Raw genomic sequence first — 14,435 nt, 5'->3', positions numbered from 1 at the left:
TTACAGATGGTACCTCTGAAATTGCAGGAAGGGAATGTAATAAAATTCAGGACTCCTGCAGTGCATAGTGGGGCATCTCAAAACTGGTGTAAGACTGGTAATACTGATCCTGAAACTACGTATGCTGGGAATTCTACCAAGCAAAAGAAAACTGAAAAAAGTAATGAAGTTGATAAGATTGGGCCTGACTCTAGCGAAAAGGTGCATTGTTGTGGTTTGAAGAGCAGCTCCAGCACCTACACTGGAGATGAGGACTCCAAGAAAGCAACAGGATACATGTGTCATAGTGACTGTAACTTCCTACATAGGATAAGCCGGCAACCACACTGGGAATTGTATTGGCTGGTAGTCTAATTAAATGAACAAACTGAGTGAGTAAATGAATGGGGCAAAATCTTCATGATAGAACATTTGATAGGTGTACATGATACCTGTAAATAGTTGAGTGTGTATGCCTGCATATTTGCTATCTGATAGATTAATTGATATATACAGAAGGGTATGAAGTTTATTTAACTGGTGTGCTGTTTTTTATGAATAGTACTTAAAAAAAGATGTGCAAAATGTTTATGTACATTTTCGAGCTGAACAACTATTAGAAATATACAAAGGTAGTTGATAAATGTAACATAATTTAACAGAGGATTTGACTCTGAATCAGTCCGCATTGAGTACATACAATTTTATTTTTTCAAGTTATGTCATTACAATCCATAATCCTGTCAATCTATTAAAATCTTGATTGTTCACACCCTCATTTATTTCATTTGGTCATTTTTCAGATTTAATGTATTTTATGATCCTAGGGACATTCAGTCTTACAATGACGAGTTCATCATTAACTGCAGAGATCATTTACAGCATATGCTTTTGGAGTAACAGATTCCTTCAGGTGATGTTGCAGATGGCACAGGTGCACTGCACAACTGTCATGTAAGGGAGTCCATGAGATTGCAAAGACCTATCACAACCTTTAGAGTTTCAAGCCTGGAAGGTTTGTAAACATTTAAAACTTTTCTTGATCTGCTCATTGTTTTGAAAAGTGGTCATGGTGCCTTCTCTTAGGCAGAGATCCATCTTGAACGATTTGTGGAATTAATGGGCCAGTAATGTCTATATGCTGTCTGGCAGTGATGCCGGGGCCCTCTATCAGAGTCGAAGAAGGAGTGCAATTTAAGTGGAAAAGACAGGTATTTATTTGGTTCACGTTTTTCCTATATATTCCCCATTTTTTAAAAACTTTCTTTTTATTCAAACATAACACTTGCTAGAAGAAATGTCATCGAACAGTCCACATGTTGACCAACACAGATATATCTGCAATGTACTCCACTAAGACTAAGCACATTTTCCAGGCCCTCATAAATGAGCATAAATGGATTGACTTGAAGACATTTTAAAAGAATACAAATATGTTTGTCAGTATTATATGATTTAAAACTGATTTGGGAGTCTTGGAATTTAGCACTAAGTACAGGGCACTTGCAAGCAACCAATAGCTGATCCACATGTATTTACAGTATGCCAATACAAAACGTTATCTAATGCATGTTGATTTTGCAGTAGTGTTCACAACCTTCACTTCATGTTCTAGTTAAAATTCTTATTTTTAATAAAAATACATATAAAATGTTGAGTTTAAAAAAAAAACCTATAAGAAATATGTTGTATATTATGTAACAGAAACCTTTTGAAAAAAAGTAATTTGGATTAATGAATTCATACGAGTAAAATAAACAAACAATAAAATCTCTGAATTCAGTCATTTGATGCTTTTCCCCACTCCTTGTTTCGCAGGTCGTTCCTTCTGATTTTCCCGCTGACTGTTTTCGGCAGTTCTGGAACAAACTCCACCTGCCAGTTCAAGAACAAAATTTAGTTTGCGCTACAGCTTCAAACTCTGATCTTTAGTGTTAAATTGCATTGTGCTGAGTAAATATTAGTTTTCAAAGCCAATTCATTGAAAGTCCTCTCTGAACGGTCAAATGTTCTCCAACAAATGTAGAAAGTCCATATTTTATCTTTAACTAAAAGACTATAGTTACACATGCAGTTTGAATGCTCTCTAATAGTTGTACATGGTTCGAAATATACACTTGCAATACATTCTGTCCTTTATCAATGAGAATACAACAAATATTATAATAGTAAGCGGAGTTGCTGCTGCTGCCCTATCGTTAAGCTGGCCGGGTTAGGTCATGGATGCAAACAGCTGTTGCTTTGTTGACCAGGCCTATTGAGTCAAAATAGATATAGTGAATGGGCTGTGGGTCAAACCATTGCTCATGATATTGTTGTCTGTCTCTATTCAGAGCGCCTGATTCAATGGTTTGCCTCTCTATTTATGTGCCCCACCTAGAAGTATTTTGGTGTCTCCATGTTTTGACTGGCTGATGTATATCTTTCCACTACTGACCTTGCTTGCACTAAGAGAACTTAAGTTTTCGGTCTCTCCCCCCGTGCTGTTTCTCTATTCAAATTCTCCCCACCCTTTGTTCTACATGTTGCATACCAAACCTCTTCTCTTTTTTTTTTCTCTAAATGATCCAAACCCACATTCACACTCTTTAACCACCTTCCTACAGCTCCCCGATGGTGTCTGTCATGCTTATCACCCGCGCCCTGTGCTTGTGTTATAGTTGTGTGAGTGTATATGTATATATGTGTGTATGTGTATATATATATATATATCACAGAAAAATCAAAGGCTTATGGGATGTTATAGTTGCATGTTAACTTGAGAAACGAACTAATGTTGAAAAATCGAAACAAAACTGAAATAGGCCAGTTCTAGTTTAGTGAATTAACTATAACTTGGCCCTCCGTCATCCACTGCTTATGACATCCGATAGTACCTTGAAGGCTTTAAATCTAATTGGTTATGTCATCTCTGAAGTCATTTAATATGTCATGAGTGACGTAATATGTGAAACCACTGTCTGCTCTTAAAAAAAAAAGTCGCAAACTTTTAATTATTATTTTTTTTTAAATGCATCCAGTTTTCCTAAAGTAGAACAGGCTGCATTTAAAATAAATGCGGTAATTGCTTTATTTAAAACCAATCTTAGACATGGTGGTCTGCAGATCGCAGCTGCCATGAGCCCTGTGATGGCACTGAATCATAATGGTTTGAAATTTGCGACCTCCCTCACTAACATTCATGAGATTGGTTGAATTGGGACCTAATATGATTTGCAAACTGACCTATTAGTTCATGGATCGGTTCGCAAAATTCCACACTGGTCACAAAAATACTGGTCAAAGATTGTGACCAGTGCTTCATAAATTTGGCACAGCCTTTACTTCCTTCCCTCATTCACTCCTGTTAGTTATTTCTCCCTTTTCTTCTTTTAATACAGTTCTTTGTACCCTTTCATTGAATTTGATCTTTCAAGTAACTTTTCATTATTTATTTCATCTCACTACCGGTGTGATTTCCTAGTATTCAAATCCATCTTCCCAGCAGTCCAATTCAAGTCACTGTAAAGGATGCGCATGAACAGAGATATGTTCTGTAAATATTTGCTGCCATATTCTAGGTAGTGTGATTCGTTCCGGATTATAACTAAAGTTCAACAGGTATTCCATGTGTTATAGTTTGTTTCTGTTCTTCTTTTCTTTCTCCCCTTTGTTTATAGTTTTTGATTATTAAAAGGTTTTCCAGTGGTTTATGCTCTAGTCCTGAAAAAGCGTGTGATTCTACTGACAAAATGCACCTGCTGTTGACATCTAAATTTTATCCTGAACTCTGGTCTAGGTCTTCATATTATATATCGTACACAGGCTTCAGTCCACCCTGGGGTTTGTGGTGGCTAAGCGCAATGTTGTGCATTTGTGGAGGATGGTTGATCCACAGAGTTTGGGGCAGTGACAAATGGGCGTGGACTGGTGCAGGGTGGCAGGTTTAAGAAGGAAGGGGGTGCCCCAGTAAGTGGCGACTGTGGGGAGCTATTGTGGCTTCTCCGATGGCCCGGTGGGACTGGAGTAACCGTTTTATTTATTTGTAAAGCGCAGCAATCATCCATAGGGATATCACAGTGCTAATGTAGCAGGAGGGTGGTAATTGGGGCTAGGGCTGTTGGGGTCAGTGTCATCCGTCCTTGGGGAACAAGTGGGTTTTAAGATTCTTCCTGAACGCCGTGTAATCCTCGATCAGGCAATAGTTCCAGACAAAGCTTGTTCCAGTGCAAAGCTGCGCGGTACAAAAAGGTACGTCCACCAGCCCTTCTCTTTCTAATCCGGTTAGTCTCAGCTAGCGCCTGAAGGCGTGCCCTGAGGCACCTGGAAGGGGTGTAGAATTTTATTCTATTCCGATGAAGCCTAGGGCCAGTATAATGGAGTGCCCTGTGTGCATGGCCTTAAAGCTTAAATCTAGCTCGTTGACGCATGGGCAGCCAGTGAAGTTGCCTCGAGCAATCAGTTGCTGAGCTGTATCTGCCCTTATTGCACACCAGTTTGGCTGCTGCATTTTGTATCACTTGCAGACGTTTGAAGAGGTAGTCTGGCATGCCAACAAAAACTGCATTTCCATAATCCAGCCTGCTGACATGTAGGGCCTGTGTGACTGATCTCTTGCTTTACCAGGATAAAAAACACGGGTGACGCATACCCTTAGTCTGTGAGGGGGGGCTTTAGGGTTAGAGGGGTAAAACCAGGGAGTTTAACTGCTATAATGTTGTGGTATCCTGCTTGATCAATAGTGATGACGGGTTTTGGTTGTTTTTGTGTCTACTAAATAAAAAAAAAAAATATGGAAAGCAGATTAATCTGACAGGCTTCATAAACTATGCATATTCAGACAATTCAATTGAGCTATGTGAATATTAAACTGAATGTATTTTATGAGGAATTTGGAACAAAAAAAGAAGGCTTAGTTGACACACGTACGAAATGTCTTATATGCTTTCATTAGAAATATGAAATAAAGATATTTGTAATTCTGTACATGAAGAGTTGTGAGAGCTCTATAAGTATAATATGTTCGCTTCCCAAAAATAATGCAGTGAACTGTGGTGAAATAGATGCTGGTGGGATTTTTCAGGGGCATTAATGTTGATTTTTAGGTCTCGCCTTTTCCATTGGAAAATGGCGAGAATTCAAGTGCTCGATCGAGTAGTCAAACCACTGCAGTTTCGACTGCAGTTTCTTCACAGTGCATGTGACCACAAGCCTCTCGTGAACGAGCCCAGCCAGCGCAGCCTCCCTCACACAGCTTCTCCCAGCCATATGGTTGTTCGAGTTGCCCACCCCCTCCCTCTCCAGCGCCTGCCTTCCTTGACTCGCATTAGATCATCAGAGGCAGCCCAGCCCCCTCTCCATATGGGCAGCCCACCCCCTCCCTCTCCAACGCCTGCCTTCTCTCTCTGTGTACTTTCTCCAAATTAAGTGGTTAATTGGGCCGCTTTGATTTCCAGTTTACTTCAAACTTCTATCACCAGTGTGCATAGGTGATTTCACACAATCTCTGTTAATCTCAGCAGAGCGTTTTTGACTTGGTTCATTTACACAAATAGCCCACTTCTGCTGCTGCACCAGGTATGACTATCTTGCCACAACCAAACCTATCCACCACCAGTCTTCCTTTAACATCTAACCCATGTTTAACAATCTTTAAAAAAAAAACATAACATACAGCCTAACACTGGCTTCTTGGCTATAATTCGTAATCCATAAGCATCAAACTATTTTATAAGTAACTGACTCAGTCCTAGCCTTACCAGCCCTTCACACCAAAATGCACTCCGACAGGCATCTGTTGCTTCCCCAGCGTCTCGGCCTCACTTCTCCTCCCCCCTAATTACATCCCGCTTTCACTTGAAAGGGACCGCCAATGCTTGTTTCATTAGCTCCCTATCTCTCATTCTGTCATCTTCCCCCTCGTCCCTCCCCCCCACCGGGTCTCTTCTTTCCTTTTAAGAAGGCCCGCAGTTCACTAATGGAAATGTGGCATTGCATGGCATTTTAAACATTTTGTGTGTGCGCGCGCACGCACCACTGGGATGTGCATCTTTGTATTGCAGAAATAAGCAGCAGATTTAGGGCATTGTTTCTGCAAAATAAGAAATTCCAATGGCAGTCTGACTTCATTATGTTTCTTGCGGGAGCCCCTTCTTTGGTTATGCCGCTCGGATTTCCCCAATATCTTGCACGCACAATCAGCAGGTTGCTTGTCAGAATGGTGTTATAAAGAATAACATTATCCCGGGGCCAATAGAGAAGAACCTTCAGATAGTTTAATATGCAATTTGACGGTATGAAAATTAACAAGGATAATCTTGTACAAAGGTACACCACATATTTGTACGCAAACAGACCTTCAATAATACTCACATGCGTGGGAATGCGCACATCAAGGCACAGGCTCATGCATGAGCACAGGTGCCTAAATAATTACATACATGCAAATAGACACGCACTCACATTTCTATAAACATGCACATTCATACATGCAGTCTCATATGCATACATTGCATTTCCATACCAAACACACATGCAAGCCCACACTACACAATCACACGTGCACCCTCACAAACAGCCTTCTTCCTTCCTAAAACACAGCTTATTTTTGTTAATGGCTTTTTTATATGCGTGTCTGTGGTGTTAAAAATGTCAGCATAGCATTCCCCATAGCTCCCCGTGACCCCCTCCCTCCCTCTTCTCTCCTCGCTCCTTGTGCTCCCTCCTTCCACTCAGCATTGAACATGTGCCCCGGTGCCTTCAGAGGAAACCACGACTCTTCAATGTTTTTCGAACAACGTCCGCTCATCTCATTCTACCTCTCCCTTCCCCCCACCCCGTGTTGGTCCGTCACCTCTTGCTTTCGGAGACAGTTATATGGCTGCAATAAAGCACAGCAGCAATGCCCCATTCTCAGCTCTTCACAGCGCACTCTCTAGCTGTGCTGTGACAAAAGGAGAAGGAAGGGCCTCAGCCCAACCCCAGGGGGCAGCCACTTATCCTGATAGCGGGGCACTTACTGGGCAATAGTATCTCGTCCCAAGGGGATTTACAGAAATGAGTATTTAATGGCAGATAAGCACATGCAGCCTGCCAATTTCCGGTCCAATTGGACATCAAGGCCCCATATAGGCACAAAGCTTTAGCGCACAAAGCTAGAAACTACTGCACATGCAACGCCACTCACACATGCAACGCCACTCACACATGCAACGCCACTCACACATGCAACGCCACTCAACCACGCAACGCCACTCAACCACGCAACGCCACTCAACCATGCAACGCCACTCAACCACGCAACTCACACACGCAACGCCACTCACACACGCAACGCCACTCACACACGCAACGCCACTCACACATGCAACGCCACTCACACATGCAACGCCACTCACACACGCACACATGCAACGCCACTCACACATGCAACGCCACTCACACATGCAACGCCACTCACACATGCAACGTCACTCACACACGCAACGCCACTCACACACGCAACGCCACTCACACACGAAGCGCCACTCGCACACGCAGCGCCACTCACACACGCAGCGCCACTCACACACGCAGCGCCACTCAACCACGCAACGCCACACAAACACGCAACGCCACTCACACACGCAACGCCACTCACACACGCAACGCCACTCACACACGCAACGCCACTCACACACTCACACATGCAACGCCACTCACACACGCACACATGCAACGCCACTCACACATGCAACGCCACTCACACATGCAACGCCACTCACACACGCAACGCCACTCACACACGCAACGCCACTCACACACGCAACGCCACTCACACACGCAGCGCCACTCACACACGCAGCGCCACTCACACACGCAGCGCCACTCAACCACGCTACGCCACTCACACACGCAACGCCACTCACACACGCAACGCCACTCACACACGCAACGCCACTAACACACGCAACGCCACTCACACACGCAACGCCACTCACCCACGCAGCGCCACTCTCAGACACACAACGCCACTCACACCCACGCAAGCCCACTCTCACACACGCAACGCCACACTCACCCATGCAACGCCACTCACCCACGCAACGCCACTCACACACGCAACGCCACTCACCCACGCAACGCCACTCACCCACGCAACGCCACTCACCCACGCAACGCCACTCAACCACGCAACGCCACTCACCCACGCAACGCCACTCAACCACGCAACGCCACTCACCCGTGCAACGCCACTCACACCCACGCAGTGCCACTTTCACCCACACTGTGCAGTGCACAATAGGCCTTGCAGTAGGAAAGTTGGAGCTATTGGTTTTGTAAATGACAAAGCCCTTTATGTTTTTAAAATGAAAACAAAAATAAAAGGCATTATTTGCAATTGTAATAGCTCCAACTTTCCTACTGCAAGACCTATTGGCAACGCCAGTGCTTGTTATCAATTGATCTCCATACATTGCCTTTCCTGGGAACATTTTGCACCGGCCACAGCTAAGTCTTTGGGTGAAGTTCTTGTCCTTAGAATGATTCTGTCCTTCCTATGGGGGAAACCAGATAATTGAACAACGTGTATTTCTTGCCATCTTGTGATTCAAGCATGTGCAGACTTCATTTGATGAAAACGTCAATCAAATATGGGACCACACCGGAATCTTTAGCTTTAATGCGACGACCTTTTACAGTAATTGTATACTACTAAATATATTTATTGAGGACCCCACTAATCCTCGTTGGACCCTGTATTTGGAAACTAAGTCCTTTGTGGATTATGAGCAGTACTGTAATTTATCTAATCCATTAGAGCTCTGAACTTTGTATCTGCATTTCTGATGGCTATGCTTTCCACTGCTTCCTATAACAATTACTGGCCTGTGATGTAAGCCCTTTGCTGCGGGGCAAATTCCGCGGGGGCGGGGCTGGGCGTGGCGTCATAAATCACTGTGGGCGTGTGCTCATGAGGGCTAGGAGCCGTCCGAACTCAGCCCACTGATTACTTCCCCTACACAGGTGGGGAATTTATACCGCGTGGGTGGAGCAGTAACGTTCGGACGACTCCCGGCCGTCATGAGCACACGCCTACTGTGACTCATGTTGGCCGGGAGCCGTCATGAGCACTGAAGGGGTTAAATGAGGACAGTTATTGTTTTAACCAATTATCTAACTAAACAGTGACACATTTCCTATTTTTTGCCGATTCACACCTTTTGGAGGACAAAGTAGTTAAAACAATTTTTTTATTTCTATGTTTTCTTTTGGAACAAAGTCTTACTGCTTTGTGCCTAGAGCACTCCTTTATATGCGCACATTGCGGTGACAAATTTAGTGAGCATGGAGAGTGAGAAGGAATTATAGTAGAAGCCTCAAGTCATTCAAAATCTAGTTTGATTTGACGTTGTTGACAAAGCTCAAATCAAGGCCCAGGATTGTATTAACATATAAACTTTCATATTTCGAAAACGCAAAGGCATTTTAAACCAAATGCAATATTCGCTGGTATGTGTATTATATGTATACGCATATATATATATATGTAATGTAATTTCTTTTATTGTGTAAATTCTGAATGAATGCATAATTTATATTTTTATATTATGATGTAATTGAAATTTTGATTGGATTTTTTTTTTTTAACAGCCCTTCCCACTTACACTTCTCTTGTCTGTGTGCTGCCCCATCCTTTCTCGCCTGCCCTTTCCCCACACCTGCACCCCTTTCTCCTGCCCTCCCCAATGCAGTAGAGATGGTCATGTCATAGCGTTTCTTAAATTGGTTTTAACCATACTGCACAACAGCTGCTCTGATGTACTGCATGTCTACAAAGCATTGATGAAGCCGAAAGCTCTCATGTGTGAGACTTATTGGCTTTGCCGGTGCTGGTTCATATTAGCCTATTGTCTTTATCTAAGAACTAGAGTCTCCACCAATCCACTGCTACTAAAAAAACAACAAAAAATGCCAGCATTTGTAAAGCGCACAGCTACCTCCAACTGAGGTGTCCCGGAAGTGGAGGCCCTCTGGAAGATTAAGCAAGCCATTGCCCAGAGTCACATGGTGCTGGGCTAATCTGCTGCCGGAGCCGGGGATCGAACCGTGAACCCTGTGGTTTGGCGTCGGGCACCCTGGCCGCTGCGCCACACCTCGTCCACCTCTCATTCTGGACTCTTTGGCTTGACATGCTGCGAAGCGCGTACTTCTTTAAATATTAAAATACGTCTGATCAAGAAATCGAATTAATGACCCTCACTTGCCTTCCTCGGATATTTGTATGGAGCAGTAACTTTCTTCACATACTCTTGCAACTCTTTTATGAGTTCTTCTGGCTCATGTGACTGGTAGGCAGGTAACAAAACAACAAAGGCTTTGACAATCTGAAATGGCAGGAAGACAACATTAGTAATTGCAGCCTATGAAGTAAAAAATTAAATTGGAAGCATTAAAATATGTAAACGCTACACTGCAAAGACAAGTGCATTTCATAGCAGTGCATGTTGTACAACATTAGCCATTACAAGTTGACACCCATAAGACCATGGGTCAGCTCAATGGCGCTTGTTCATGTTGACTTGGGAAGAAAAACCCTGGGTGGAACACCTGCTGAATTTCATATTAAACACAGATCTCTTGACTCGCAGCTCATAAAATATTTGAAGAAATCCATTGTCTTCACACTACATTGACAACCGCTTAATGCTGCGTTTTGATAGTCAGTGCTTGAAACGGCAGCACGTGATGTGTTCAAATGATTCAATTTTTAGTTGGCAAAAGGGGCACAATCTGAACTTCTTAGGCACATTTGCCAGGCACCAATGATCTGGAAAAGCAGCAGCTCCCTCATTCTTACTGAAAAACACCTTAATTAACAAAGGGCCCCCATAATACAAGATATGGAAATTGAGCCATCGCAGCACAATCTGCTGCTTTTGACCTAGTGTGTTGTGTTTCCTTAACCTTCTCCAGGTTGGCCAATCAGTAATGAACCAGATTTCTATATACATTCTGCTTCCAAGGAAGCAGACTCACTGTAAGTAACAAAGCCAACCAGATCCAATTTCAATTGCTGTATTTAATCTAACAGGTAATAAACATCCCCCAGCCCTGGTTGCCAATTTATCCTACAGCTGAAGGAACCTTGGAATTTCTAGCTCGGAACCATGTCAGAATGGGAATCGCTTTAGTTTTAAAGGCTTTTTTCAATGAACACAGAGATATGCTACTTTGCTTACTGTAAAAATTATCATTATGGAATATCCTTTAGCTACTGTACTCTGATTTCACATATCCACTATGCATCAATGCATCATCTTCTCCTACTTTTTTGCCCAAAAAAAAACATGATTTGGGTTTCTTTCTAAATTAATAGTTTAGATGATTCTTATCCATATCTCCCAAGGGAATTATGTGCCAGCTGAAGTCCAACTGGGTCTTATGACACATTACTACATCTTTTGCATATAGTGAAGCACCATTTCTGTTTGCAGAGGGAGTTATGTACCGAATCTTGAACAGGGGCCATATTGATTAAAATAATATTTAAAAAGGTGGGAGCCAATACAGGTCCTTGCCCCACACCTGATTTTATGGGTATAATGATGCTTGAGGAGTTTCCTTAGGATGGACATCAAAGTGATGGGGTATTCTGGCTTTAATAATTTACTCCAAACCAAACCTCAACGGATAGCATAGTAGACCTTCACAAAATTTCAAAATATAGAAGGGACCTGCACTGTATCTCTACTCGTGGATATGCCAACAGGGCGTGGAAACACTGGATATTATGCTTGTGAAAATTTAAGGAACATACATATGGGGTTTCTGAGTTGATTGTTTCTACTTTATTACTCAAATTAACCTTAATCGTTCTCCTTTAGTCGACCTTTAGAATGACGAAAGCCTCAGACTGTCTTGCTGGTATCTGACCTTATAGTTAAGTTGACAGCTCCACTATGCTCTAACATAAGCATATGATAGTCCAATCCATTGGTAGACTGGTGGAGGTGAGTGGGGGGTCCAGACATTACGGGGGTTGGGTTAGGCCTCTAGAGGGGTGATGTCTTCTGCAACAGAGATCCCCTGAGGGGTGGGGCCGCATGAGTTGGGGCTCGTACACTTTTCAGAGCCAACAGATGAGACCTAACACTGGGAAGCAGCGATTGGCAGAGAAGGTGTACATGGCCTGCAGGGAGAGAGGGGAACTTTTTGTGGACCAGTTGTCAGCTTGTCACTGGATCAGGCCCTGTTCTGAGACACTGGACTATGATGTATGAAAGATCCATGGGAACTAACTAGCAGTAACCTTAAGGAATCTCTCCTCCCAAAACACTGAGGACTGCTCATGCCACAGCGCTGACATTGCTGGCACCACTAACTGGAGCAGTGGGGTGAGGCGGGTCTGTATCAGAACAGTGGAAAAAATGGGGGTGGCGGTTTGTCCATATGAGGTAACCCCCTCAAGCCCACTGAGAGCCTGGAACACTGCTGGAGGCGCCACCTGACCGCTCATACAGCTCACCTGAGAGATTTGTTACTCGCTTAGGTGATCCTAGAGCAACCTCAGAGGCCTACTACTTTCCTTGAACTGTGCCATAGCGAATGGGAACAAGACACCCCTAATGTATCCGCGGAATCCTTGCATCCCAGCGGCCTGGACTGCTTGTACCACCTGGCGAATGGAAAAAGCACTAAGCCCAGAGGCACGGTGGGACGACGTGCAGCCCCACACAGTGACCCTCCCCCCATAAGTCTACCACATGTTATGGGCAGCTCAGGAAAAGCATAAAAATGGGGTGACGCCAACCTGCGAAATGCTCGGGCATCGGAAGACAAGATCCCAAGAACACTGGGGAGCCGCACACTGCCGCAAAACTGGTTCCCACGAACACCAAGCTGGGTCAAATCCTGCCTGCCATTGCAGAGATTCTACAAGACCTCAGAGGCAGGGTGGATGCCTTTGCGGTGGAGCTCAGCCTGCAAAAAAGACTATCAGAAGAGGAATTCTGCACAGTGAAACAGGCTGAAAGCACGCAGGGAGAACTCCAACCAACAGTGATGGAGCTCAAAGTTAAAATCAAGGATGAAGTGACAAAGGTACATGATTTGGAATGCAGAGCAGAAAACTCGGAGGGTAGATCGCGGGGTAATAACATTCGCATAGTGGGCTTCCCGGAGGGGGCAGAAGGAACAGATCCAGTGTCTTTCATTGAAAAATAGCTGTTGAGTAGCCACTGGGCTATCACCTTACTAGATTTAATGGATGCACAAAATGCCGGCAAGCACACACCGCCATGTGCACCACCACTTCCAGTAGTGGCCAGTTGATGCACTACTGGATCAAAGAAGCCATACTGCAAGCGGCACGTGCCAGGAGCCCCATTACATGTGACAACGCCAAGATATTTATCTTCACAGACTATACCTTGGCATTACAAAGATGCAGAGCCTCGCTTAATTGTTATTATTTTCGCCAGGCTAAAGGTAATAGCAAACCACACCAGCTACTTCTTCACAGAACCTGGGATTGGGTGGAACCGTGTTGCTATGAGTCCTAGGCGCCTCCTTCACTCCACGCACTGGCCCAATGTCGTGGAACACCAAAAGACCGCTGACGACGGAGAGGTAGTGCTTTTCCCGTCACCGGAGCCCCTTCACTGATGCATGTTCAAGAAGAGCAGTGACAGGCACTGGCTAATGCTAACAATACTCAACCACCCACACCAGACCAATGGCGGCATAGAGACAATGGAGGGGCGAAATTATTGCAGGCTAGGCTGGGTGACCTCTGATGTCCTTATGCATGCAACAATGTGGAGGGTCAGTTTACCTCTTACCTGTTTGTTCTTTGTATTTACTTTTTAGGGTATAATGCATGTCAGACCTGTGCAAGATAACGGGCAAAGGGAGGTCAGTCCCCCTACCCCAAATACCCCAGGGTAGATGCCCTGCACTGTAGTGTACTGACAGGAGGGCCCTTCATTTAGGACTGATTGTTCTTTGGGCAGTCAGATGTTACGCTTCAGCCCTGGGTATGGGAATTTCTCTTTTTTTAGAGTTTAATCAAGCCACACACTATGGTCATCATCAACCCAAAACATTATCCCTACACAGCACACTGCACCTGATGGGTGGGCTCTTAGCCCCCTGCCTCTCACACCCATCAACTGCATAGTCCAGATTAATAGACTGAGCTTTATCACTTGGAATGTAAGGGGCATGGGCACAGCCCATAAAGGGCACGCAATACAACAATATCTCGAAAGAAGAAATTATGAGATAGCGTTTATATAAGAAACACACATGTCCACGGGGGAGGACACATGCCTACATTAATGGTGGTGGGGCCAGTGTTACAGCACCACTTATTCGGCTTATGCTTGAAGGGCCCTTATCTGGGTTAGTCCAACGGTATCCTTCCTGAGCATTGCAACAGAAATAGACACAGCAGGAAGATATGCATTTGCTATGGGGTGATTGGACGGTCAACC

General features: G+C 44.1%; 1 protein-coding gene across 3 annotated transcripts in view; it reads right to left on the bottom strand.

Annotated features, from left to right (window-relative positions):
* Positions 1-667: 667 nt before the first annotated feature.
* Positions 668-14,435, bottom strand: part of ACSM3 (acyl-CoA synthetase medium chain family member 3) — a 599,327-nt gene continuing 585,559 nt past the window's right edge. For all 3 annotated transcript variants that reach the window (XM_086940799.1, XM_086940798.1, XM_086940800.1), the window contains exons 13-14: positions 10,206-10,325; positions 668-1,854 (exon numbers count right to left, since the gene is read on the bottom strand). In XM_086940799.1, the coding sequence (XP_086796925.1) occupies positions 1,759-1,854; positions 10,206-10,325 (216 nt within the window). In that variant the 3' untranslated portion in view covers positions 668-1,758. The remainder of the gene's footprint in view (positions 1,855-10,205; positions 10,326-14,435) is intronic.

Source organism: Lissotriton vulgaris, chromosome 10, assembly GCF_964263255.1.
Source record: "Lissotriton vulgaris chromosome 10, aLisVul1.2, whole genome shotgun sequence".
NCBI lineage: Eukaryota > Metazoa > Chordata > Amphibia > Caudata > Salamandridae > Lissotriton > Lissotriton vulgaris.
This window is presented reverse-complemented; position numbering and strand designations above follow the sequence as displayed.